The sequence below is a fragment of the Vigna umbellata genome, chromosome 3, assembly GCF_029865625.1.
Source record: "Vigna umbellata cultivar VRB3 chromosome 3, Vumbellata_1.0, whole genome shotgun sequence".
In the NCBI taxonomy this organism is placed as follows: domain Eukaryota; kingdom Viridiplantae; phylum Streptophyta; class Magnoliopsida; order Fabales; family Fabaceae; genus Vigna; species Vigna umbellata.
The window spans coordinates 23,027,663-23,054,025 of record NC_142167.1 but is presented as its reverse complement, the minus strand read 5'-3'; the positions used below and the strand labels follow the sequence as shown (position 1 = coordinate 23,054,025).

General features: G+C 31.1%; 4 protein-coding genes across 4 annotated transcripts; 2 read left to right on the top strand and 2 right to left on the bottom strand.

Annotated features, from left to right (window-relative positions):
- Window positions 1-2: 2 nt before the first annotated feature.
- Window positions 3-3,720, bottom strand: LOC148201986 (monooxygenase 1-like). Its single transcript, XM_088110451.1, has 6 exons — window positions 3,606-3,720; window positions 2,791-2,937; window positions 1,588-1,638; window positions 1,331-1,502; window positions 924-1,158; window positions 3-824 (listed from the first exon to the last, which is right to left on the bottom strand). Exons 1-6 carry the CDS (start codon window positions 3,683-3,685, stop codon window positions 295-297), a joined length of 1,215 nt encoding a protein of 404 aa, XP_087966577.1. The 5' UTR covers window positions 3,686-3,720; the 3' UTR covers window positions 3-294.
- A 1,966-nt stretch (window positions 3,721-5,686) lies between these two features.
- LOC148201985 (protein ORANGE, chloroplastic-like) lies at window positions 5,687-9,999 on the bottom strand. The gene is made up of 8 exons (XM_088110408.1): window positions 9,572-9,999; window positions 9,350-9,464; window positions 8,368-8,484; window positions 8,124-8,210; window positions 7,447-7,523; window positions 7,086-7,213; window positions 6,399-6,535; window positions 5,687-6,024 (listed from the first exon to the last, which is right to left on the bottom strand). Exons 1-8 carry the CDS (start codon window positions 9,766-9,768, stop codon window positions 5,947-5,949), a joined length of 936 nt encoding a protein of 311 aa, XP_087966534.1. The 5' UTR covers window positions 9,769-9,999; the 3' UTR covers window positions 5,687-5,946.
- A 2,949-nt stretch (window positions 10,000-12,948) lies between these two features.
- LOC148201984 (chloride conductance regulatory protein ICln-like) lies at window positions 12,949-15,525 on the top strand. The gene is made up of 8 exons (XM_088108550.1): window positions 12,949-13,357; window positions 13,464-13,648; window positions 13,744-13,867; window positions 13,943-14,054; window positions 14,137-14,196; window positions 14,271-14,333; window positions 14,423-14,508; window positions 15,266-15,525. Exons 2-8 carry the CDS (start codon window positions 13,497-13,499, stop codon window positions 15,335-15,337), a joined length of 669 nt encoding a protein of 222 aa, XP_087964676.1. The 5' UTR covers window positions 12,949-13,357; window positions 13,464-13,496; the 3' UTR covers window positions 15,338-15,525.
- A 2,355-nt stretch (window positions 15,526-17,880) lies between these two features.
- Window positions 17,881-19,183, top strand: LOC148201983 (protein EXORDIUM-like 3). The gene has a single exon (XM_088108456.1). The coding sequence runs from the start codon at window positions 17,957-17,959 to the stop codon at window positions 18,998-19,000; it is 1,044 nt and encodes a 347-aa protein (XP_087964582.1). The 5' UTR covers window positions 17,881-17,956; the 3' UTR covers window positions 19,001-19,183.
- Window positions 19,184-26,363: the final 7,180 nt, after the last annotated feature.

The window sequence follows — 26,363 nt, the reverse complement described above, 5'->3', positions numbered from 1 at the left end:
AATGGGAGTTGAAAGGCTCTATTATTAAATAACAACCATGAATAAAATGGCTTTATAGTTTACACTAACCTTACAACATATTAATAAAATCAATAGATACCAACCATATGTTACATTACATCACCTAAATGGCAACAAATTTGAGTACTGAAGCCATAACACCTAAAAACTACTAATTTATTAACATGACTAACATGGTGTGAGGGTTTTGGACTTGGAATATAAAATATTAATGATCATGATATACAATAGAATAGTATTTGAAATTATATGAATATCCAAAGCTTGATGTTCCTATAGATTTCCACAATGATAACGGGAATGCCAATCGGGGTCTCTAAATAGAGTGGACATGATTGCAAGGATAATGAATCTGATTATGGATGATGTTGTGTCAAGCTTCTTACCAACAAGGAAAGAATGAAAAGAGAGCCAAAAGTTTCTCATTTTCCTTTCTTTCACATATTGATCAAACGCTTCCTCTGCCATTGCACTGTTTATTGCCGTTTCCTCTGTCTTGTTCTTATTATCGAACACCTTCTGTGCAAGACATCTAGCAAGAACAATGGCATCTTCTATGGAGGCTGAGCCACCCTGTGCAACAAATGGGCCTGTGGGATGCATTGCATCACCAGCAATTGTTACCGTTCCTTTCCTGAAGTTGTTGAAGAGCAAGTCCCACGGTGGCCTATACTTCAACTCGGTGAGATGCAAGAAGCTCAACTTGCTATTTCTCATCATTTCCATCGCCTCTTCTGGGAAACCTTTCATTGACTCCATCAACGATTGTCTAATGAGCACTGGGTCTTTCCAGATTTTTGAATCTGCTTTTAAAGCAAAAATAATTCTCAGGTTTAATCAAAATGATGATGAAGAACCTCTAACATGTATGTATTATGTATAAGATAAAAGAAGTTGGTGACCTTTAGAAGTCCTTAGCCTTGTCACAAACCAATAAACAAGTTTGTCTGTCACTGGAAGCCTTCCAAGTTGGACTTGACCTTTGCTCATCATCACAAATTCACTGGAAAATCGATGACCATTTGGATAATTTGTGAAGCCTCGTGCAACACTCGTAGAGAAGAGCCTGAGTGTGGTTCGGTGTAACCCAAACATGCTTGCAATGGCAGAATTCACACCATCACATCCAATAACAACCTGATATATCAGTATATATAAATATAAACCTGTTACATGCATATTTGCTGGTCTGTAATCGCATTACATCAATTTACTGCATAATGATTCAATTGCTTTCAATTTTGAAACAGGCATTTTCACCTTCCTAAAAAAGAAAGAAAATATTAATGTAGAAAACACAGAAATATACCTTAGCTTGAAGAACACTTCCATTGCTAAGCATAAGGTGTGGAAACTTTGTTACAGGATCTAATTCGACAGAAAGCACTTGACAATTGGTACGTATAGTCCCTGTTGGTAAATTATCGGCCATGACTTTCACCAGATCAGTGCGCTTTAAACAACGAAATTCCTTGTTAACACTGTTCCATTTATTACCATTATCAAGTTAACTATATGATATTTATTTCACACAATATTTACTAGTGTTATTACTCTACGACTCACCCGAATGGAAATTCCATTGGCTCAACCTCGTTAAGAGATACGAATCTTCCCCTGAAAACATACATTTTTGTCATTTTTTTGGGTAAATGATATGAGATAAAAATGTTAGTTTTTATACCTGTTCAAAAATTAAAATTTACATTTATCTATAAACCAGAGCTTAAATATACACTAAATACCGAAGAATGATAAGTTTTTTTTTGTTTGTATATAAATAGAAATAGTAAGTTAAATATAGACAGAGTTTGAATATTTAAAACAAAAGTATTATGCTATATTTCTTTCAATTAATTTATACGATCTCTAGTAATTTAGTTTGATACTCCTCTATTCATATATTTGTTTATTGTACGTAAATTAAGAAATCTCACAAAAAATATGTGTAGATTAAGGAAAGTCAATTAACATATTTTTGGATTAAAATGTTATTATCAATCCGATTTTCCAAGTTTCCAACCAAATTCATAAATTGCATTATAAATTGTCAAGTAAATGATAAATTGAATCACAACACAAAATTATTATTATTATTATTATTATTATTATTATTATTATTATTATATTTAAATTAAGGGTATAACTCGATTAAAACTAGGTCTTAGCTTTCTAATAAATCAATAATAATATGGAAGCATGTTAAAAAATTTACCACACTTGCTAGCCCTTCTGGTGTGAACAAGGATAAAGTTCCATAATTAACAATTGATAATTTTAACATGTAAGAATAAAGATAAAAGTAAATTTTGTTGTCATATGTACAATTAAGAATTTATTTGGACCACTTGTAGAATAAATTTTATCATGCAATAAGTTACTTATAAATTATAGGTTGTTTTAATATATTTTCTCTTTTATATATATATATATATATATATATATATATTATATATATATATATATATATAAAATTAATTAATTAATGTGTACGAGCCTAAATATTAATAAGTGATTCAAAAATAAATAAAATAATATTTTTTAAGTATAATTCAGTTCTACAAAATTAACTTATAAAATAACATTTATATTAAGTTATATATTTTAAACTGATTTTATTATTAACTAACGTAGAACTTCTAAGAAAATAATATATATACATATTATTTTCTTAGACGTTTACATTATTATTTTTTTAACGAGGGTTAGATTTTATAGGAATAATTTGTGTAATATATGAAGAGAGTGCAACATATGTGAATATGTTACCTTTGAATTTGAATAGCAGTTTCTCTAAGTGTTGAACCAATGCCAAGCTCATCAAGTGCACGCCACCCATTTGCCTGCACAATTATAGCTGCTCCTGTTGCTCGAACAATCTCTGATCTTTCTAACACCACACTTTTAATTCTCTTTCTGAAGATAATTAAGTTAATATAAATGGAATCTCGAATGCCATGGAAGAAACAAATAATGCATCAAATCATGACTTACCACCTCAATTACTTTCAGAATTATAAATCCTAACATTCTCGGATAACAGTTTTAGATTAGGGATTTAAAAAAGTACATAGGATAAACAAATGAAAATGTGGATATTGCATTTTTCTATCGCTAAATATTTCTATGAAAAAATGAAACTAACTTTTTTTTATGAGCTAAATTTTATTTTTTATATGCAGTAAAATCAATTTTTAAACGAGTTTATGTAATACAAGAATGGTACAAAAATGATTTTTCTTATTAAATATAAAATAAATTATGTTCGATAAGAAGGTTATCCAGCGTTATCATCTTCTTCAACAATTCATCTGCACTATGTTAAGAAAACTGGTATGCTTCGTTTTAAAAAATATTTAGGGAGAAATTTATAAATACACATTCATTCAAAGAGCATGTAGCGTTATTAGAGCTCTTTCTTTTCATACGATTATCTAAGCTAATGCAATATTGTTTACCTTCTGGAAATGCAAAATTAAACAAATGTTAATTAAGAGAATGGAAATTGTTGAAGAGATGAATGATATTGAATTGCGAATTGAAGAAGAAAACGCTAACGATGAAGAAGAAGAAGAAGAGAAAACCTGTGAAGAGCAAGGGCTGTTGCAAGGCCGCAAATACCAGCTCCGACGATCACGATCTCCGCATCAACATCTGTATCCATCTTCTTCCCCTTTCCTTCCTATTTAACAGATTCAAATACATTTTCAACACACTTATCTCTGTTTCTACTTACTTTTTATAGCCTCATTTCTCAATACCACCACCATTCCACTTTGCATAAATTAAACAATACAACAACACTCTTTTCATTTTTTAAATATCTCAATACTTTATTACAAAATCCTTATTTTTTTACTCCTCACACCACAATACAATTTACATGAAACATTAATATTAACATATTATTAATTTTAATATATCCAATTCATTAACACGTTTTAAATTGCCTTTAAGACTCAAAAGCATTTTACCATTGCCTTATAGTTTAACTAAATTTTCAAATTGATTCCAAGTTTGATAAAAATGTTCTTTGGTAATCTTGAACATAAGTGTAAATAAATAATTATTTAATCTATTAAATGTGCCAATGTTTTATTAGTTTAAAAAGTTTATCATTTTAAATTTCTTTTGATTTAAATTCACTTTAGATTTAAAAGTTGTCAGTGCGGAATTCGGATCCTATGCAAATTTTAACAACGTACTTTATTCTCAAAATTTAAGAATTAAATAATTTGTTTAGTCACTAATAAAAATAATGGTAACATGATTTTTTTTCGATAATAATATAAAAATTGTAATTAAGCATTAATATTAATATTATATGTAACATAGTAATTTAACATTGTTAATTAAATACGTAATTAATTTGTTACGAGGGCCAAAATTATAAATGAACAAAAATTATAACACTAAAATGATTTTAAGTCTTATAGTTTAAGAGAGTACATTAGATATAAAAGTATAATATATTTTTAGTGTATTATTTGCCAAACAACTACAATATCAATAAATAATGTTATATTGTTATTTAGGAATGTATATCAAAATTATTAGTTATTATTGTAGCAGTATCAGTTACTTCATACATGATTATTAAATTTGATGAGAATGTAATAGTGTAGAGTTTCAACCACTTCATTTTGTCAAAATTGTTGAATCATGTATGAAATTTGTGAAAATTATTTCACCACTATACATAGATGAAAAAAAAAATCGCAAAAGTATGAAATTTATTATTAATTAAAAAAAATTAAAGTCCAAGTATATGAAACGAATCAGTATTTTCAATCCATATATTTTATGCAAAACAAGTTAGCCCTACTTACATATTGCAAACCAAAACCAAACCAAGTACAGATTGAACTTAAAGAGAACAAGACAACTCACCCTAACTAAAAGTTTTGATACTTTTTCATCTCCTAAGAGATTTTCATTTGACACAATTTCCTTACTTTCAAAGTCAAAATAATTTAGAGGTAATATTCTCACATAAAAAAGAGTAGCATATTGTAGGTAGATGTTAAAGGTGTGATTGTTTGACTATGAAAATATTTGTTACTCATACTACTTATTAAGAAGTATGTACGTATGTATTCCATTCATTGCTTACAACACTTTCAAACATGACCGTATCAAACACGTGAAGATTGATAATTTTTTTCAACAAAATATTCTAAATTTTTTCGATTTGAAGATTAATTGACAAATATTCTTGTAAAAGTAGTGACAAACCAGGTTTCAAATATGATTAAATATATTTGTATAAAAAAATATATTTATAAATAAAATAAAATATATTTATAGTGACGAAAAACTAAAATTTATCCATCTCAAAATTTATTCATTTTAATCCTCAAATTTCGAATACAAATTTTAAACCTAATAATTTTAAATTTTTTTGATATATTAGACATATTTGAAGTTAATATCTGAAATAAAATATGTCAAATGTAAACTAATTATATGCAGACACCATTTGATATAAAAAAAATTAACATTGTTAAATTAAGATAATTATATCTACTTACTTTTAAAATTGAAAGACAAAATGTATAAGAATTTAAAGCATTTGACATCCAAATTTAAAGCTATAAATAAATTTGACCCTTATAAATATAAGAATCATAAACTTAAATAAAAATAAAAAGGACTGGTCAGCATATTTGAAAAGGCGTGAAGTTTGCATTCGTTTGACTAGGAAAAGGTTTTGGGGCCATCCATAAAAAGTAAATATGATATCTCTCGCTGCGGCACTTTATTTTAGTCCTCGTACAAATCGAAGCTGTCCATATATTCTTAACCACTTTTCTTATATGGAGGAGTTTATCAATATTTACAGAAATTCCAATTCCCCGCCACGGAAACAAATTACACGCAAATTAAACTTCAAATTGCCTGCTAGGAATACAATAATTTTGTAACCTAATCGAAAGGATCAATTCGGGGATCATGTTCGCTTGCCATGGCCATTCCAGTGCAAAGGCATGTTGGACACATAACCTGTAATCAGAAAGCATGACAGTAAGAAACAAATTCTCAAGAATCATTGTTGCTGTGGACCGATAGTTAACCAATTTTCACTTGAGAAGTCTATAGTAAAACTTAGTACGAAAATTTTCAACTCAACAAAAGGCCCTGAAGAAAGGATTAGAACTTGTAATTTATTTTATAGCTAAAATCTAGTTTAAGTCAGGAAGCATACAACGAACCAAAAATCTTGCAAAATATCTAAAGTAATGATTTGAAACTTTAATACTGTTGTGGGCAAGAATTTCAATGTGTTTCAAAATGAAAGGCATTGAGTTTTAGATGGCTGTTCTCTAATATAACTAGTGCAAGGCTAGCAGGAAATAAAATACTTCTAAATGACCAACCTTGCCAGATCCAGAGCAATTTGAACATCTCTCAGTTTTTGGTGGTAAAAGAGGCTTATTTCCACCTTTGATTGTGGATACTGGTTCAATAAGAACAAGTGCTCCCGTGCTTGAACAGCGAGCGCATGCAAGATATCCTGACAGCAAAAAGTACAATACATATGTCAACTTTCGTGGAATTAGCATGGACATATGGACTATTAAAATCTCCACTTTGCTGACAAATGAAACCCACACCATGTAAGTTGAGTTATAAGTAATAAATATTTCCAGACCTCTCTGCACTCTGTTTCACAAGAGCGTATCATATGCATTCAATGCCACAGTTCAGTGCAATTATGATATTAGGGATCATTGTCAGGGTTTTCAGCTTAAAACTTAGGTCTTATAAGAAACCGTCATTGGAGTATGCTGATATGGCATGAGTTAAGACCCTGAATCCTAAGAATAAAAGACGAACACCTATAACCACCCAACCGCTACCTATTCTTTCCCATATGTTTTCTTCTCACGTAAACATTCCATCCTCTAAAACAACCTCTTCCTTTGCAACTAGAAAGTAGAAACCATATGCAGTAAGAAGAGGAAAGGTTGCAATCGAAAGAAGAATGATGGAATCCTTCAGTTACATCATGAAGACTTCTGACCGTAAAAATGCAGATATCAGAAGAGGTTTAGAAATCTTACCGGTACCAAGACAGTATTTGCATCTTTTCTGCTCCTGCTGTTTTACATTGTTTATCTCAACAACCATTAATGAGGAGATTACTCCAACCGCTCCTCCCGAGAATGATGCCACTATGGGATCAACCTGACTAAAATATTCAACAAAATTTAGTCGTTATGATATAATAAGTAGACTGCAATAGGAATCATTTTAGCAACAATGAACTAGCCCTAATCATGTATCAGTATACAGACAAATAACTTGCCTCTTTATTCATAAAACTTCAATATTAATCAATTCGGGGAATATAACACTAATTTCCATGGCTGCTTCTGAGAATAAAGTATAAAAGGAAACAGTAGATAAAAGAAAGGGCACTACCTCAGCTGCAAAGGCAGATGCAGACTTTCAATGAAATCTGCATATGATGTGCCCCCTAGTCCAAGCTTAAGCTCCAGCTGAAAAAAAAAGGAGTTGCGATGACTGAAAGTTGCTAAACTAATGGATTCATTTTTACAAAAAGCATAATGAAATATAGATAAAAACAAGAAATAAGCATGATATATTAAAAGAAAAACGTGAATGGATAAATAAACAAATAAAGCAGTAACAATCAATTTGCAGTACCTCCTATGCATAGTATCATCATAGCAAAAACTTAATTAAGGACAGCGCTATGCATAAGTAATTAGTTACTCCTAACACACCCAAAATAAAACGGTATAGATCTTAGATTGAGCACTTCCAATTAGCTTAGAAAGTGGTAGGAGGACCAGCTAATTTATTAAACCATTCTGAATAATTGATCAAATATTGCACTTTTTTGCTAAGGTCTTCCCCTTCTCAACCGTGATTGACATTCATGTTGCACCAGTACAAAGAGTTGGGTTCGCATAGGGGATAATGCTTTATAAAAATAAAATTAATCATACTTCCAAGTTATTTAATCCAAACAAAATTGCAAAGGGAAGAACCAAAAAAGAAATCTACAACCTAAATTCATATTTGATAGCATATTCAATATTGAAAACACGGAGGTAGCTGCAGAAAAATCTTACACTGGGTGCAAGGAGACCACCAAAAAGAATTATCCCAGCAATAAGAGAAAAACAGGTTGCATAATATTGCTTGAGGTTTGCTGAAGTCTGCAAATAATATATGTATCAGTTACCATTTTGCCAAACCTTTGCGAAGAAAAGTAAATTATCCATGGTCATCAGAACAAAAAACAAAATCAACGTGACTTGTTATAAATTCCAAAAGTTGAGATGATTCGTAGCTAAGTAACTCAAAGAAACTTACCAAAGGAGGCAAGAATGGAATGAATGATGGGAAGTTAGGAAGTTCATTCTCTTGTTCTTCACTTATAATTCCAAGTTCAGCACTTTTAATTCTTTGCTGTATCCTAAGCCTACGAACCTACAAAATAAGAGGATTTTGGTTGAGAGAAGGGCTTACCAGAGAGTATAATGTATGAATGAATTTGAATTTCTAACAGGTTCTTTGTATTAAATTGGAACAATGAAGGAAAATATTCGATCAATATAATTTGATACTGGAGAACAGAGAGGGCCAACAAGACCACCTCAATATCTGTAATACAAAGAGCACAAATTATAGGTAATCAAATATCCAACTTTTATACAAAAGTAGAGCGAAACTAAAAGTAATAAAAATATCCAAATTAAGAACCCTTTACTCCGTGTGGCCTTCATTTTGGAATGAAATGCACTCACATACACCACCATTATACAATATCCCGGCTCTATTATAGAAGCTACATCCATGAAATCACCATGAGATGTCAAGATTCAGAAATGTTACATAAAATTAAAGGAAACACATCTTATACTTCCACGATCAAAATTCCAACAATCTTTCATTCAACATTAAATAGTCACAGCAATTTGATAAATCGAAGCTCATCCAGAGAACCACCAGTCCATTCATCAAGTCACTTAAAAAAGGGTCAAGGTTGCAAATGCGTCATAAAAACAGTAATCAAGACTAAAGGCCAGTTAGCTGGGAAACTAAGTAACAGAACCACCAGAAGTTCAGTAATCAACACTATCTACTATAGACTTTTCAATTGTTTGTGTAAGACTATTACTAGTAGTTAGTGCCAAAATTTAGATCATGAAAATAAGACGTGCAAGAAATATCGACTGCTAGAAATTTCATGAGAGCGAGTAAATATCATGTGGTATTGGCAACTTCAGGCACAGGAATAAAGTAGTGAGAAGTAATATATATATTATTTGCATAGCAACATGTGGTATTAGACCTCTTCCATTTGTAAGAAAATCTTGTTCCTCCGACTTCGAATGTTATCCTGAATCTCTTGAAGCTCCATCTTGGCGAAATCCTGCACCGTTTCGGGGCCTTCTATGATGCAGAATCTGTAGACAGGAATAAAAAAGTAAATCAGTCCAAAAAAGAGAAGGAGCAACTTCGGTTTCTCCAAATTAAAAAAAAAAAAAAAACTTAGAAACAAGAGAAAAGGGACCCTGTGGCAGCTGTTTTATCTGAAGCATCAGAGTCAAGAGAGGGAGCAAAAGAAGAGTCGGATTCTTGAGCCATGAATCGCCATCTGAGCCTGTTTGCATTAAGCGGCAGCGTTTTGTTATTGGTGTTGTCCCTCCAAGACGAATAGTGGGATTTGATTGGGTAAGAGACCCCGGCGAATCGACCCAGACACAGCATATTCCCAATTCACGCAAACATGAAATGAAAAAACATAGATAAATTGAAAAATATATAGAGAAATTAGGGTTTGGTGGGGAGTCGGTAGGAGAGAAGCAGAGGCTTCCACCGGAATTGCGAAGAGTGGTGAGTGGAGTCCGCAAATTGCTTCCCACTTTCGTATTTACTATATAATCTAATCAGATATCTCTAGAAAAACAGTATTTTTTAGTGGAGAGAGTACCCTCCATTCTCTTCACTATTGCCGATCCATTTCGCTAAATCCAAATTCCTTCCATTTCAATAAATTTTACTTTCCATTTCTTGAAGAAAGTATATTTATGTATATTGTAATTTATATCTTAGTTTTATATTTAATTATTTATTAAAATTAAATAATATGAATTCTTTAAACTTAAGTACACATTCTTGAAATCATTAATTTTAATTGTCATTCATGAATTGTCCTTTCAAGTGATGTTAATTAGTTTTTAAAGATAATGTAAGTAATGATGTAATTAATTAATATTTAATTTTCATTTAATACATGTATGTAATAAATGTAAATGATATCAATGTAAGTTACCTCATTAAATATAATTAAATTATGTATAATTGTGTCTATTTATTTCTATATTTTCTTAGTTATTAAAAGTTTTCAAGATCTCACATTACTCCATCAAAATAAAATTTCTTTCAAAATTTATTAGTGAAAAAATAAAATATTTTGTCGTTGTGTCTCTCCCTGATAACAATTAAGAAAAATAATAAAAATATAGTTAATAAACACAAATTTTAACAAAATATATACAGTAGAACCATAACAAATTAGTTCCCGACAAAGACACGTAACTAAGTTGCATAATGGAAATATGGTATATTTGTTTTCAAAAACACGTTATGAGAAACACAAACACTCTATATATAGCAAAAACACAACGAACTTTTTTAAAGACACATGACATGTTTATGTTACAAAAAATCTAACACCCAACTATGTTAATACTAGAATAGTGTAAGACATCTTCGAGATGTTACTAAAAACTTAAAAATAAATCACGTATGTTTTAAATATATTGGTTTTATATTATAAAATCAAATTATAACATCATTTGTTTTGTCAAATAAAAGCTCCAAAAAAATATATTTCAGATAATAAAAAAATATTTATAAATTGTCAATAATTAAAATTTATCAAAAAAACTTTTGAAATAAAATAAACAATCAAAATACTTTTCATTGGTGTGTATTCAAATCACCATTTGCAAGTTTATTTTGTTTGTATATAATATAAATTATACAATCATTACAATTTAAAATCATAGCCACGAATTTACAATCATAAGTTAAAATAAAATATAATAAGTAAACTTATATATATATATATATATATATATATATATATATATATATATAATAACATATCACATGTCTTATTCAGTATTTTGTTATTTCATATAATAATACATAATTAAATAACAAGTATTATTGTATTTTTTAATAATATGTAGATTTGGAGGTTTAATCAACAACATAATTATCTCTCACACCTAGTTTACTATCCAAAACCAACTTACCATTAGGTTAAAACTTCTTTTCCTCCCTATTTTCCAAGAGTACAACTTACTTTTTGAGAGTACAACGTGCTTCTTTTACTTATCTTTAAGTCTTTATAGACAAAGTACATATATGTCACTTTCAACTACTTTTCCATATCGAAAAAGTACACAAGTGTCATTTTTCACCACTCTTTCAAAGAGTTTCTCGATGAAGTACAAAGAATAAAAAACACGATTGTTTCGATTTACGGAGTCAAGGTCAAATCTTCTCCTTTATATAGTCTTCCAACTCGAAGCACAAGTCAAAGCTTCTCCCTTGTTTCACGCTATTTATTATTCGATCAAACTAGGAGTTATCTAAAGAAGACACTTCAATACTAAAACGAGTAAGGGTCGAATAAAGTTAATAATAAATGTGCAATAAGTGTGACCAACCTACCACAATATCACAACCATCTATAGAGTTTAGAATGAGTTTCAAATTAGCACTTGCCTAATTAAAATCCAACTGGTAATGGGTTTGCTTAGCCTCAACATAATCATCCCTAACATTAACTTCAGTTCAATCTAATCGCTCGTCTACGCGAGCAGTTATTTTAATATCATAGACCAAAAGAATCTCTGATTCTGAGACTAATTAGACGATCATACTATATAATAATATATGTAGATATCAACAAATTATCTTCATTATTAATAAATATTGATAGTTATAGATCTCTTTGTTGTCAAATCTAAGTCTAAATTGTGTGACTATTTACTTTTCACTTATCTCTAATTTTCAATCCAATAAATAATAATTTTTTGTTAAAATTTATAGGTTAATAACACATTTCTTAACAAAAGTTATCAAATCCATGACTCGTGATAATTCCACAAATTGAAAAGAATTTATTTCACATAAAAATAATCAATTTATATACATATTAATTCAATATTTCAATAACTAAGTAAAATAATTTCACAATATTAAATATGTAAATTCATATAAATATTATAAAAAGATAAATTGTTAAGATGAGATGCACTTGAATTGTTGCTAGATTTAATTTAATTCATTATCAGACATATCTTTAATTGCTTCCAGTTTTCAATTCTCAGTTACAAAATTTAAGACACATGTTATATAATTATTAAATTTCCTATATTTGAAAAACAACACTGAAAAACACCACGAGAAGGTCATTAAATTAAAAAGAATGTTTGTTTTAGAAAAAAGTTTGATTTGGAGTCAACTCGGATAATAGTTTGCAATGGCTCTGGGAACTTAAACTCTCGTTGTTGAGCGAGTTTGATAACCATATTCTTAACCAATCAAAGTTCATGTACTACTTGCATTTTAATATATGATTAAATATTTAAACCATGACGTGTTAACAACTTTTTATAACAATATTTTAATAATAGATTGTGTCACAATTTTATTGGTTTACATGTTTAAAACAGACAAATCATAGGCTATCTAGTAAATTGTTGTAAAAAAAGTTGTTAAAAAAATATTTTCCTAAATGTTCGTATATAAAATAGAATAGGACTAGTTGTGGTGTGAGTGCTTAGCACTTTCTCATTTTTTGGGTGCAATAGTAATTTTAGAGAGTAATGGGCTTTAAATGTTTTAAATTAAGTGGGCTAAAATTAAAACAGGTCCAATTAAAACCCACAGAAAAACCCTACCTTATCTGTCTTTACTCTTGAACACAGCAGGTCAGGTTGTGCCGCCGGCAGCCACGTTGACGCCCTGAGAATCACCGCCGCGAGTAGCCCCCGAGAGAGGCGTTGCTGTCGTGAGATCTGTCAACTTCTTCGCCCTCATCGCTGGGAGGGATTGCATCGCGAGGCACCGAGAGCACCGAGAGGCGCCGTCGCGAGAGTTGCTGCAGCAAGAGTAGCCTCCGTGAGAGGTGCCACGGCGAGTATTATCTCTGCCCGTGAATGCTGCGATTCGGAGCGACTCATTCGATTCAGAAGTCGAATTGTACTATACGCACACGACACGGGAGCAAAAGCGATTCGTATCGTGAATCGTACCATACTCACTACTAGTGAAACTGGTGCTTCCAACGAGTCTTTGAATTTATATTCTAACATTTCCACGCATATTAATTTATTTAAAATTCTCTATCCGAATGCATCCTGACTGGAGTTGATTTTGATCAGATATTGTATCGATAAGCAGAACAGGTAAAAGAAATGGTGTTAGGATTGAGAGAGATACGCTGTAGTGGAGTGCCTGTCCTTGACCATGAGAATGGGGAGGAGCTGATGCGGGTACAACCTGGTACAGACATAGTCCTCGGCAACCTTCCTCGAGAATCCCCTGGCACGCTCTACATCACTACTAAGTATACTCTCTTCTGCTCTCATTCACAAACTCTCTTGTATTGTCGTATGCTTTATTCAGTATTTCAGTATTCTTTACAATTTGGTTTACACACAGGCAAGTAATATGGGTGAATGATGTAGTCAAGACTAAAGGGTATGCTGTTGATTTTTTATCCATATCTCTTCATGCTGTCTCTACAGACCCTGAAGCTTACCCTCTTCCTTGTTTATATACTCAGGTACATATTGTAATTCTATTATTTTTCACACTTTCCCCCTTGCATCTTTCTCACTGTTCGTCTTTGTTCCTCTAGATTGATACTGAAGAAGCTGATGATGACCACTCTGATTCGGAATCTAATCATATCGAACAAGATTTGTCCAATGTCACAGAAATGAGGCTCATTCCCACTGATCCTACCCAATGTATCTTTTTCTTGTCTTCACCACTCTTCACAATTGCTTGTTTTTAGCAGTTCTTTATGTGTGTGCCTTCTTTGTTTTCCAGTGGACACTCTCTTTGCAATATTCTGCCAGTGTGCAGAGCTTAATCCAGAACCGAATGATGGTAAGTACTATTTTTCTTTTACCTTTTTCTTCACTCTAGCGTTTTCTTCTATACGAGTTGCGCTGTTCTTTCAGATGAAGGAGAAGAAGAACATGACTGGGTTTTCAGTGCTGATCAGATGGTAGATGAAGAAGCAGGTATGTGTGCGTGCCTTAATATGTATTCCTATTACATCATACATGCTTACTGTGTTATTCTTAAATATATTCATGTTTTTTTCTTCCAGAGGACGAATGTTATATCTCTCACAATCCAGCCAACTCTATTGGTCAGTCAAATGGAAATCACGACCTAGCCCGTACCATACTTGAGGTTGTGTGTTTTTCTCTATCTACTTGTGTTTGTGCAGTCTTATTCCGACACATGGATATTGCCCTTCTAAAGGGAGGCGTTTAAAATCAGAATAAGGAATTAGGATTATGCATTCGAATTAAAGCATATTGTAAGTTGTGAATATAATCCACAGACCAGATTTAATTATCACACCACTTAGTAAATTCAATAGAATACTAAGTTAGCCAATTCAAGAGTTAGATCTAAAATATTTGTTGGAATGTTATATAATAATTAACATTAACCTATATTTTGAATGACTCATTTGGCTTTAAAATAAATCAGGGCAATGAAATATCAATCAATTATTTATTTGCTTGAAAATTGTAAAGTGATTTTGGTAAATGAAAAATCATGGACTCAATCTACTTTGTATGAATTTCGATCCGATGGTCATATTATTTTAAATACAACATGATATGATAGAACGGACTCACATTTCTACTTATTGCATTTGTTTGTCACATTGAGTTTCAAGTTCTATGGTAACAAGAGTCACAAACTGGAATATTATCTTCTGCAAGTTGAGATGTTTAAAAAATATACAATTCCTTAAAGTAGTACAATAAGAAAATGATATGTTTACTGGTTGAAGCTTGTTTCGCATGTGTACAATATTTGCAATGTATCAACCCTTAAATGATCCTTTAAACTGGGAAGTCACATTCTTTTGAGTTTGATTAATTATTATTTTCTGTGGTCGTTTACTACTTATATCCTTTTTAATTTATTACAGCTTCAAATCAATGATCGAAGATTTGAGGATGCGGAAGAGATGGATGATAATGGAGACGGCACCCATCATTGAGTGTCTGTAACTGTCCGTTGTGGTTTGGTTTTATATATGTAATTCTATTATGAAAATCTGACCAGCCGTTGTATCTGAGACTTTTTTAAGAAAACAGCAATAGTGAGTTTAGAGCTATATTGTAGAAGAAATTGAGTATTGTATGAATACTTTATTGATAATTAATGTTTGGTCTTTATCAGTGCGCATTCCAGTGCAGGCAAATTATTTTACTGAAAGGTGAGAATTTCAGAGAATTTTCTTATCATTTTATTTGATTGAACTATCGTGATGTGCCACTAATGGGTTGTTTACCCACTAGCCCGTATCAACTGAAGAGTCACAAAAAATCATTATATTAAATTTTAGGTGTAATATACCCATTATTCTAGTCATTTAGCAATCATAATTTAGATATCAAATTACAGGCTAAATAATTCAGATTGGAATATTATATTATATCTTGATAATTTAGCTTTTAACGATACATATGAAAAATAAAGTAAATTATCTAATTTTTCTTTCTTTTTCTCTTTGGATAATTTATTTTGTTCCATACATATAAAGTAGAGTCATTCGATTATTAATTTTCATATATATTAACCTTTTGATTAAATGTTATGAAGTTTGAAAGAAATCATTAGAAATTCAAATATAGAGTTAAGAAGATTCGTGAGATAACAACAATAATAAGATTTCGTGAAGCCAGATGAGACCCTAAAATCAAATTCAACCTATTTGCACCCTTAACTATGGAAGAATCATACACTACTGAACCTGACATTCGTTGTGGGCAAGGCTCATACTTTTGGGCCAGGCCCATACGTTTGGGTCTGGTGGATGAGACAAAGAAAAAAGACGTTACACACTCTAACAAACTATGGGCCTGAGATTTTATAAAAGTCCATTAATGGAAAAGTTAAACCAACTAATCTCATCAATTAATTTATTAAATCTACCACTATTTAATTATTTTATTTTATACTCCTTTAATTAATATAATTAACATATCTTTCATTCAATCTTGCTTATTTGTTATCATCTTACGAAAATAATTCCTAAGTTTTCTTCGTAACGGTTGAAGTGTTAAAAAGTAAATTTTAAATTTAATTCCATCCTTTAAAACTGATTTGAGATTTTAATTCCACCAACATTTAACTTTATCTCTAATTTACGTGATTCTCAAAATTTAATGCTTAGCACCTTCGAATTCCATTAAACATATCCCCAAATGCTTACTTGATTTAATTTCAGCATACTTTAATAAAATAAATATTTTATAAAATGTTCAGCAAAAATAGAGTGTAGGTTTTCTAATTTAATTAATTTTTTTGAATTAAACAGTAACAAAACGGTAAATTGTTGAGAAGTTACACATGAAAGAGGAGAGTTGAATGAAAATCCACAATGTTAGGTGAGAAGAGGCTATGGAAAGTGTTTGAAGTTTGCAAGGAGGTTGATTTGCAGTGGAGTTTGTTGGTGTTGGTCCAACACAAAACATGTCTGCTCAAAGCTACTTCACTCTCGATGAAACTAAATTCAAAATGCAGAACTGTGAAGACTGCACGCATTCAAAAACAGAGGAAGAGACAAAGCAGAGCTATAAGCTGCGTTTAAAGACTGCACCTATTCAGTTAATGTTGGAAGCAATGCAGTTTTTGTAACACATAATATGAACAATGTTGCAGAAAGTGATGTGAAGGCTACTGACATTCCCTTCCTATCCAACCAATCAATCCACAGATATTCATATCTCAACTTCACTTTAATCATAAATTTCATATCTCAAAATAAGGTATATGAGGGAAAGAAGAGGTTCAGTTAAATTAAAGTGAAGAAGGAAAAGAAAAGAAAAGAAAAAAGCAAGCAGAAAGGACAGAGAGAGTTACCAAAGAAGTAGGAGACATGGATGAACCAACCATCGGACCACTCTCCTTTCATGGCGGTCCCCCTTCTCTCTCTCTTTTCGATCCCTATTTTCAATTTTCAAAAACCATTATGATCTGTATCATATCTCTATTATCTTATATACTGTACACTATCTAGTATTATACCAGTATTTGGTATGGATAAATGTAATTATAAAATAGTAAACTTACCGGGTGAAATTCCCAACTTACCCCTACCCTTCGTTTTCCCGCCTAAAGATGAGGAAATCTCAAATCAGATGACGACAACCACCATCATCATCATCATCAATGTAAATGATGCCTCTCTCTCTGTCTTCTCCCTTGGGCCCCACGCCTCCTTCACTTTAACAATCTAACTGTCCTCCATTACCCGCAAATCAATGTCACCAAAATTACCAACAATTTCCTTTTTTATTTCTTTTATTATAATAATACATTTTTGCCAAAAATCTTTATGCACTCTCATTTTGTAAATTAATCCCTTTTACAACTTTGTAATTTCGCTAATAAAATAAAATGAAATACGCCGTTCCAGTTAATCACTTTCACACTGTTCTTTTCCTTTCACAGACTTCCCCTTCCCCCAAATAATAAATAAATAAATAAAAACAAAAAGCCTTTTTGGATGTATAATATAAAGAAGCTTCACCCACTGAAACATCACGTTTCGTACTTGGGAGCTCTCTCGGCTCACTAACCCCAGCTTCTAGCTTCTCCTCATACTCTCAAAATGTGCCAGGGCCTCTCCGCCCCGTCGCCGCCGTTTGCGGCGCTTTTATCCTTCGCTCTCCTTTTTTTCCTCCTCGCCGGAGGTCCGGTCTCGGCTTGGCGGCCCTGGCCCCAGAACGGTAAAATGAACGTCACGGACTACGCCTTCGGAGACTCCAAGAAATACGAGGGGTCCTCGGAGTTCGTGAAGCTCAGGTACCACATGGGACCGGTTCTCACCACCAACATCACCGTCCACACAATCTGGTACGGCAAGTGGGACCGGAACCAGAAGAAGATAATCCGCGAGTTCGTAAACTCAATCTCCGCCACAAACTCGCCGCACCCCTCCGTGGCTGGGTGGTGGCGGACCGTACAGCTTTACACGGACCAGACCGGAGCCAACATTTCGAAAACGGTTCGACTCGGGGAAGAGAAGAACGACAGGTTCTATTCTCACGGGAAATCGCTGACCCGGTTATCCATACAGTCCGTGATAAAAAGCGCCATCACAGCGAAAACCCGGCCGCTCCCGATCAATCCGAGGAGCGGGTTGTATCTGCTGCTGACGGCGGATGACGTGTACGTTCAGGATTTCTGCACTTCTGTGTGTGGGTTCCACTATTTCACGTTTCCGTCGTTGGTTGGGTATACTCTTCCGTACGCGTGGGTGGGTAACTCCGCAAAAATGTGCCCCGGGCAGTGTGCTTACCCTTTTGCGATGCCCGCCTACATCCCTAACCCGAAGCCGTTCAAGTCTCCAAACGGCGACGTTGGCGTGGATGGCATGATAAGTGTGATTGGGCACGAGATGGCCGAGCTGGCATCGAACCCCTTGGCCAATGCTTGGTATGCCGGTCAGGACCCTTCTTTCCCGGTGGAGATCGCCGATCTCTGTGAGGGCATTTACGGCACCGGTGGAGGTGGATCGTACACCGGTCAGGTTTTGGACGCCCGTGATGGTGCCACCTATAACATGAACGGGATCAGACGGAGGTTCCTGGTTCAGTGGCTGTGGAGCCACGTTCTGAATTACTGTACCGGACCTAATGCGCTCGATCACTGATCTGTGCTCCTCTTTCTTCCTTTTTTTTTTTTTTTACTTTCTGTTTTTCCTTGCTCCCTTTGCTTTGGTCTTGTGGGTCTGTGGGAATCTGCTAATTTTGTTAAGGTAGTTAAGTTTGTTCATTAATGCAAATAATGTAATTTTATTATTATTGTTATATGATAGAATATGGATTATGATGAACCTTTTTGTCGTGAAGATTGGGAGAGGAATTGAAGAGAGTAGGAGTAGTCGCTAACAATATTAATGGAATTAAAGAGAATTAGGTAGATTTTTATTCATTCATGGAAAGAAGCAGAACGACCCAAATTATGATATCGAAATCGAAAATTCAATCGAATTGCTTTGCTAGATACTTCCTACGTCCTATGATTGAATGCGACGGAAACACTTTCTCTGATGTTGCTCTTTCACCCCTCTTTTGCCCATTCTCATGTCCTTCAAAACCTAACCAGGACCCTTGTTACACAAAAAACAAAATAACTGAAATACGAATATTGCAATTATTACTCCTTATCAGGGTAGGGTCCCATTCTACATGTAACACGAACTCAAATCACTTCGTAATTCGTAGTTTTACCATACAAAACGATAAGATGAGAAATAATTCATCTCGTGTGGTGTATTTGGTGGGAAGAGGACAAAATCCTGAGTGAGCAACTGAGTTAGCGAACCGTATTTGAAGTGCAGTGATGTTATTTGAAGTTAGAAGATCGGTAGCAGAAGGACTTAGGTTCAGTTTGTCATGCTTTACTTAGAAGTAGAGAGGAAGATCGTTTCTAAACGCTTTTCTCTTTTAATGTATCCAATAACCAAACATCACAATACCTACTAGAAGGAGGTTGTCGGGTAGTACAAACAATTCAAAACTAGGAAAGGCTCGTGAAGGAGTAGCATGGAGGAGGAGTCTAAGGACTAAGACATCAACCTCCAAAAATCATTATAAAATTCTACTTTCTCTTCAATTTACACTTATTTATATATCATAAATTAATTTTATCTTACTTTGGATTTTCTCAAATGCTAAAAAGGCACGTGATATCTCTAACTCCAAGCACCCGTATTCTTTTGAACTACATACTTTTTTCCATGTAACCGATGCATCTTCCTATGTTCCGTGTTACCTCCTCATAAAACCCTACTTTGCAGATAGATATACTTTTTATAATATCAAAAAGAAAAAGGTGATCATTTTGCTTCTATTTCTTTCTCTTTACCTCTCCACTCGAAGACAATAAAGTACTCATTTCGTCTTTATTTATTTAGTTCTATCGATTTTTGTTTCTCTCTGCCTTTCAACTTTTTTACATTTTTTAAAATTGATTCTTAAAATGTTTTCAAACTTGCTGTTAATTTTTTGGATTTTAGTTGTTTTCTTTTTCGTAATACACTCTTTCAGTTTTTTTTTTATCATAAAAATTAGTGTAAACCTTTTATTCTTTCTAAACAGTTTCGTTCTCATAATTTCTCTAACTTAATTAATAGAATAAAAATTAGAATTCAAAAGATATAGTTCAAACTGAAATCACGGCTTAAAAAATGTCCATTCATATGGGGTTGGTGGTATAAAACATAAAAATACTTAGAAATAGAAAATTTACCAAAAAAAAATGTCTTGATATTAACTTTCATCCAAACTTTTTTTTATTGACTTTTGTAATTTTAAACATTTTTAAAGTTATTTCCATTTTTATATGAATCCTATATTTCAAATATCTAATGTATCTATCAGAAAAGTTAAATTACAAAATATTAAAAAGTATTATAAAAAAATCACCCTTTCTTTGTTTTGTAATCAGATACACGTTAAAAACAATTGTTAATCTTGTTAAGCCACTGCGTCGTTTCTATACAGATTTAAATTTGTTTTCTAATTACCTCTATAAAATATTCACAATATTTATTTTATATGAATAAAAAATGAGAGGATAATTTCTAAATTATAAGCAATTGAAATTCAATGCGATGCATTCGTAATATTTTTTTAAAAAATAATCAAGGTAAAGATGCGTTAATATATTAGAACAGTGTAATGCAAAAATTTTAAAATTTATAACCTTTTACATGAATAATATTTTAACATCCCATGTTTTACACTCCACACTGCTTTTAAAACATTGGGTAAAATGTTTGAAGTAACTCATCATGTAATCTCTTAAATGTGACAACGATGCTGTCTTGTCTTGAGGAAATTATCATTAAAATCACTTTGGAATCTTTAAAATAAAAACGAGTGTGGTGGAGGATATACATTGGAGTCATCAACAATGCTTTACTACTTTAATTAAGCATCACTGGTTAATCGATTCGGAAAAGAAGGAATCACTTATTGATATTGATGCATTACTATTTGCACTGTTTCTAATTCATTTTGGTGCAATACTTCTTTCACTTAGAAGGCCATTTTCTCATTTCCATGCATATTTACAAGTTAATTGTTGTAGAGGTATCTTATAATATAAGCCAACTTAATCTTCATATTTTTAGACTTTAAATTTAACTCATAAAAATAAAGTTTTTCTCGCCCATTGATCAAACTGGAAGATTTGAGATACTCCAATGTTAAAGTCAATAAAAATTTAACAATAAATACGTAATAAATTCAATCTCATTTTTTATTATCTAAAACTTGTATTTATAAATTTCATAATGAGTTTTAGATTATCAATAAGTTAATCACGATCCAAGTGGTAATGATCATATTTTGATGTAAGCTAATCACTGTCAAGTTTAATTATAAGTTAAGAATGAACATTTGATTCATAAGATCTAACCACTCGATTTATAAATAATTTTAATAAACGTTTCTAATCGGGTAGATCGTTCGGTCTTAAACTATATGATTATACGATATAAATGTAAAAATTGTAATAATTAATATGATAACTTACTTAAACAAGTATTTCTATTTATTATTAATTTAAGAAAAGATTCCACATTTATAAAAGTTTTTGAAATGATAAGCATCAAAGTGCATTTTAAAATTTTAAAAAGATATTCCAAATTTAAAATTTTAAAAAAATATTCCAAATAATGTTCTGTGATATGTTAATTAAACATGTTATGGAAGCTTAGCTAATAATCCTATTCTTTGTGAAACGATAAATTTATTTCCATATTCTTACAAAGATCAATCGGGCATGTAAATTCTCAATAATGATACACCAAACTTTGGCAGGGAAAATTAACGATACAAAACACTTAGAATTTGCACTTAACGTATGTGTCAGTTTCTTCTTTCCATTGCCTACACTTGTACGCAACATAGCTGAAGATATACTTTTAAATATTTTAATAAAAAATCAAATATAGTTATGAGTTTTATCGAGTAAACAATATTTTACAGTTTTGTACTTAGGATTAAGGGAATACAACAAATTTTAGTAATTAATTTATTACTGTAAAAATTCCAACATTTCGATTAAAAGGGACGTAAGTAAAACTTAATGTTTCTTGTTACTTTATAATTTTATGGTAAAAAAAAGATTTAAATAATAACAAGCTTCAACTGAAAGGTAAAGAAATCACAAGAAATATTAAGGATTTATTAAAATTGCAATAATAAAATATTTTTGAATACTAAATTAATAGAAACTAAACATAAAATATCAAATAGGCTAAACACGAATAAGAGAAGTAAAAAAATATATATGAAATATAAAAATGATAATATCATAAAATATCATTTCATCTTTATTTATAGCACAGTTATATAATATTTGTGTACTGTGTTTTTTATAACTCCAACGTAATCCTAGCGTTATATATATAGTTTAAAATTGAATTTTCACGAGAAATTAAAATATAATTAGTTTGTAGACTTGGTATTTGGAGTGTTTCTATTTGAAGTTAAGTAGTGTAATGTATAACATAGAACTTAGGTGTTATTATTGTATTTTTTTGGTAATTTATTAAAACATTGTTTGTCTTTTATTTGTTTTAGGAAGCATTTGATTAGTGACGTTACGTTTTGATGAAACATGTTTGAAATGTTTGACCTAATATATGTTATTTATGGACGATGTGTCCTTCGTAAATTTGTATTTGTAAAATGGAAGAATTGTGTATTTTGAGTTTGATGATATTTTGGAATCGATGATAAGAAAACACAGAAAGCAAGAAATGATGAGGCGTGGGGAGGGCCCACATGAGAAGACCCTCTTTCTTAAAAATTTGAACTAACTTTATGGGGATTTGTGAGGCAAGGCTTATGATGTACTCCTTTTTCTTTTTTTCAAATTCAATCTTCAAAATGCTTTTTCCGATCTCTTTTTCTTAAAAGTGGGACACGTTTTGTTCTGTACTACACACAAAAAAGCACCCTCTTGCTCCTTACAAACCCAACCATCTAACCAAAAACACCCTCCTTTTTACACCACCACATCCCACATTACACTTCCACTTCAATTTTCCAACAAGTTTCATGCCCATGATAACATATATACAATGCCCATAATAACACAATCGAACGATTCAAGTTCGATTGTGTTATTATTAACTTGAATAGTTGGATTGTGTTAATTTATTATACAATTCGGAGTTATACTGTTGTGTCATTCGTTCCTATTGTGTCATTTGTTCTTGTATTAATTCAATGTAACATTCGATATCACCGACCTGAACTGCTCGATTATGTTGATTAATTACACCATTCACTTATCTGCACTGCTTAATATACAGTTATATTTGTAGTTTTTGTTATTCTATTCCAGTTTTTTTTTCTATATATTTGTTTTTCTTTTCTATATATTTGTTTTATTTTTCTATATATTTGTTTTATTGTATCTCTTTCACGCACAATGCAACTGCTAGATATTTTACCTCAAACAAATTTTCAACACCAACAAAAAAAAAAGAACAACTCTAGGATGATAATCAATATTTGCATATATTCATTTGCCGAAAGTTTTTCTTTATCAATATTTGCATATGTTCATTTGCCGAAGGTTTTTCTTTCGGTGAAAATAGTTATAAAAAATGTATTGAATATTACAATTTCAGGTTAACAATTTCAGGCTACGGTTTATTCTTCGTTCTCTTTGATTGTACTAAAAGTTATATATAAAAGATATTCTAAAGTTGAAGCAAACATTTTACAGTTAAGTAATATATACATAATAAATATAACCAATTTACTTCAATATCTTAAATATATATATTTTAAGATGAATTTTAAATTATAAAATATGTTAAGAAATAAATTTTAAATTTAATTAATTTTACAAAATCACCTTAAAAAATTAAATTTGTATTTATTTCCATATTATAAATTGACGTGATATTTAATTCACATTATATCTCCAATAAAAAGTTAGATAAAAGGAAAGTTTAGGTGATTGAGTAGCAGGTAAGAGTGCATTAAATACGAAGGTTGACCGAAAAGTCTGAAAAATTAGGAGACCATTGGTCCGGAAATAACGCAATTTCCGGAAGCCAAAGCTGGATTTCACTTCAGCATTTGACTGCAATCCGAGACAAAGAAACAACAGTTATAGTACTAAGGAGAGAAGGAGAAAAGAAAAATATATTTTTAATAACTTTTATTTTTTATAATTTTTTACAATAATATTAATAATTTATTATTAATCTATTTCAAATATACAAACTAATAAAATTGTCATATATTATAAAAAATTGTTAAAATAAATTGTTAAAATATTATGATCGACGACAAAATATATAGGCATTGGTAGCTGTAAGAATATGCCTCTTAAGTCAAACCATCTTTTACACCAAAATCACTACTTAACACGCTTCACTAATAACTGTTTGATTCATTTTCTTAAAAATCTAATGCTGTACGATTTTCTATGGTCATCTGAGCCCTTTTTGGTGTTAGGTTTGAGACCTTTGGACACTGCATTTTTGTTATACATCTTTTTAGGGTTTATGAGATATGGGACTCTGCAACAATTTTTTTTTAATTTCTATTGTATTAACTTAGCTTCTACATTTTGTCGAGTTTGATGCATTTTAACATTTCTTTTAAGAAAAAAATGGTTTATTTATAAGATAGCAGCTAACTATAGGCAAAAGGACAGACACAAATTTGGTAGATACAAAATACGAACATAGGAAACAACTCCCACTCGACACACTCACAAAACATCTGCCCCACAAATCAAATCAACTCGTGTATGATGTTCTCGAAAAGAAAACCCTTGCTAAGTTAGGGATTAATAACTTAATTATCGTTAAGTTGATTTAATCAAATAATTAGGAAGATAATAAAACAATATATAATATTATAAGCAGAAGGCGTTAATATAAATTCAATGATATAATGACGTATTTTTACATTTATTTGACATAAATTATAAAAATAAAATGATAAAAAATATATAAGTTTTTGGATTATTTAATAAAAATGTAAATGAAAACAATATTAAATGAATGTAAAATATAAAATATTTAGGTGTATAAAAAATGTTTAATATAAACCGAAACCAACATGCATCTTGAAGAAGCCCAAAATCCTTGGGAAAAACACCCTGAACCATGAAAACTTGCACAAACATAGAGTCAAATACACCTTTCGATCAACTCAAAGCCACCGATTTGCAATAAAATAAACAGATAAATGCCACACTCTTCAATGCCCAATTTCACACCATCATCCATCTCAGAATATAAAATATATTTCTTCCATCCTTTTTCTATGGACCTTTTAGTCCACTTTCTATATTATTACTTTTAAATCAAGTTCTGTGCTTATAAATGTTTGTTTTTGTTATATTTTATCTTTCAAATTTTGTTTGGTCACATGAATGTTATGTATAAAAAGGTATTTCGACGTTATAATCAATAAAAATATGATAATTTTAATATTTAATTATCATACAATAAATTTTTTTTTATCATTTTTTTATAATATCAATTGAATATTTTTCCTTAATTTCGCCTCAAATAAATAAATTTATATTTTGTAGGAAAAGCAATAGAAGCTAATCAATTTTAAAGACAACATACATAAATAAAATATGGTTTTTAATATAATGTAAAATATTTACATTGTATTTTAAAGTGACAACAAACGAGTAATTCATCATGCCTAAAGTAGCTATTACGATTAGTGAAGAAAGAACATAATTGTTGGGTCTATCCAGGAGGAGGTTCCCTTAAATTACATAAACATCAATAACATTTGAGTCAACTATAAAAGAGATCGATACCACTCTTTATCCAAAACCTTAAAATAACGAGTTAATGAATCTTTCATCTTTATATACTGCTCTACTTTCTCATTTTTATCCAATATGAGACTTGGACTCATACTTGAATATCCAACAAAAAGGAAAAAAACTATATTTTACATGGTATTAAACTTATTTTTTATGCGTATAAACCGTGATCAATTTTTTAG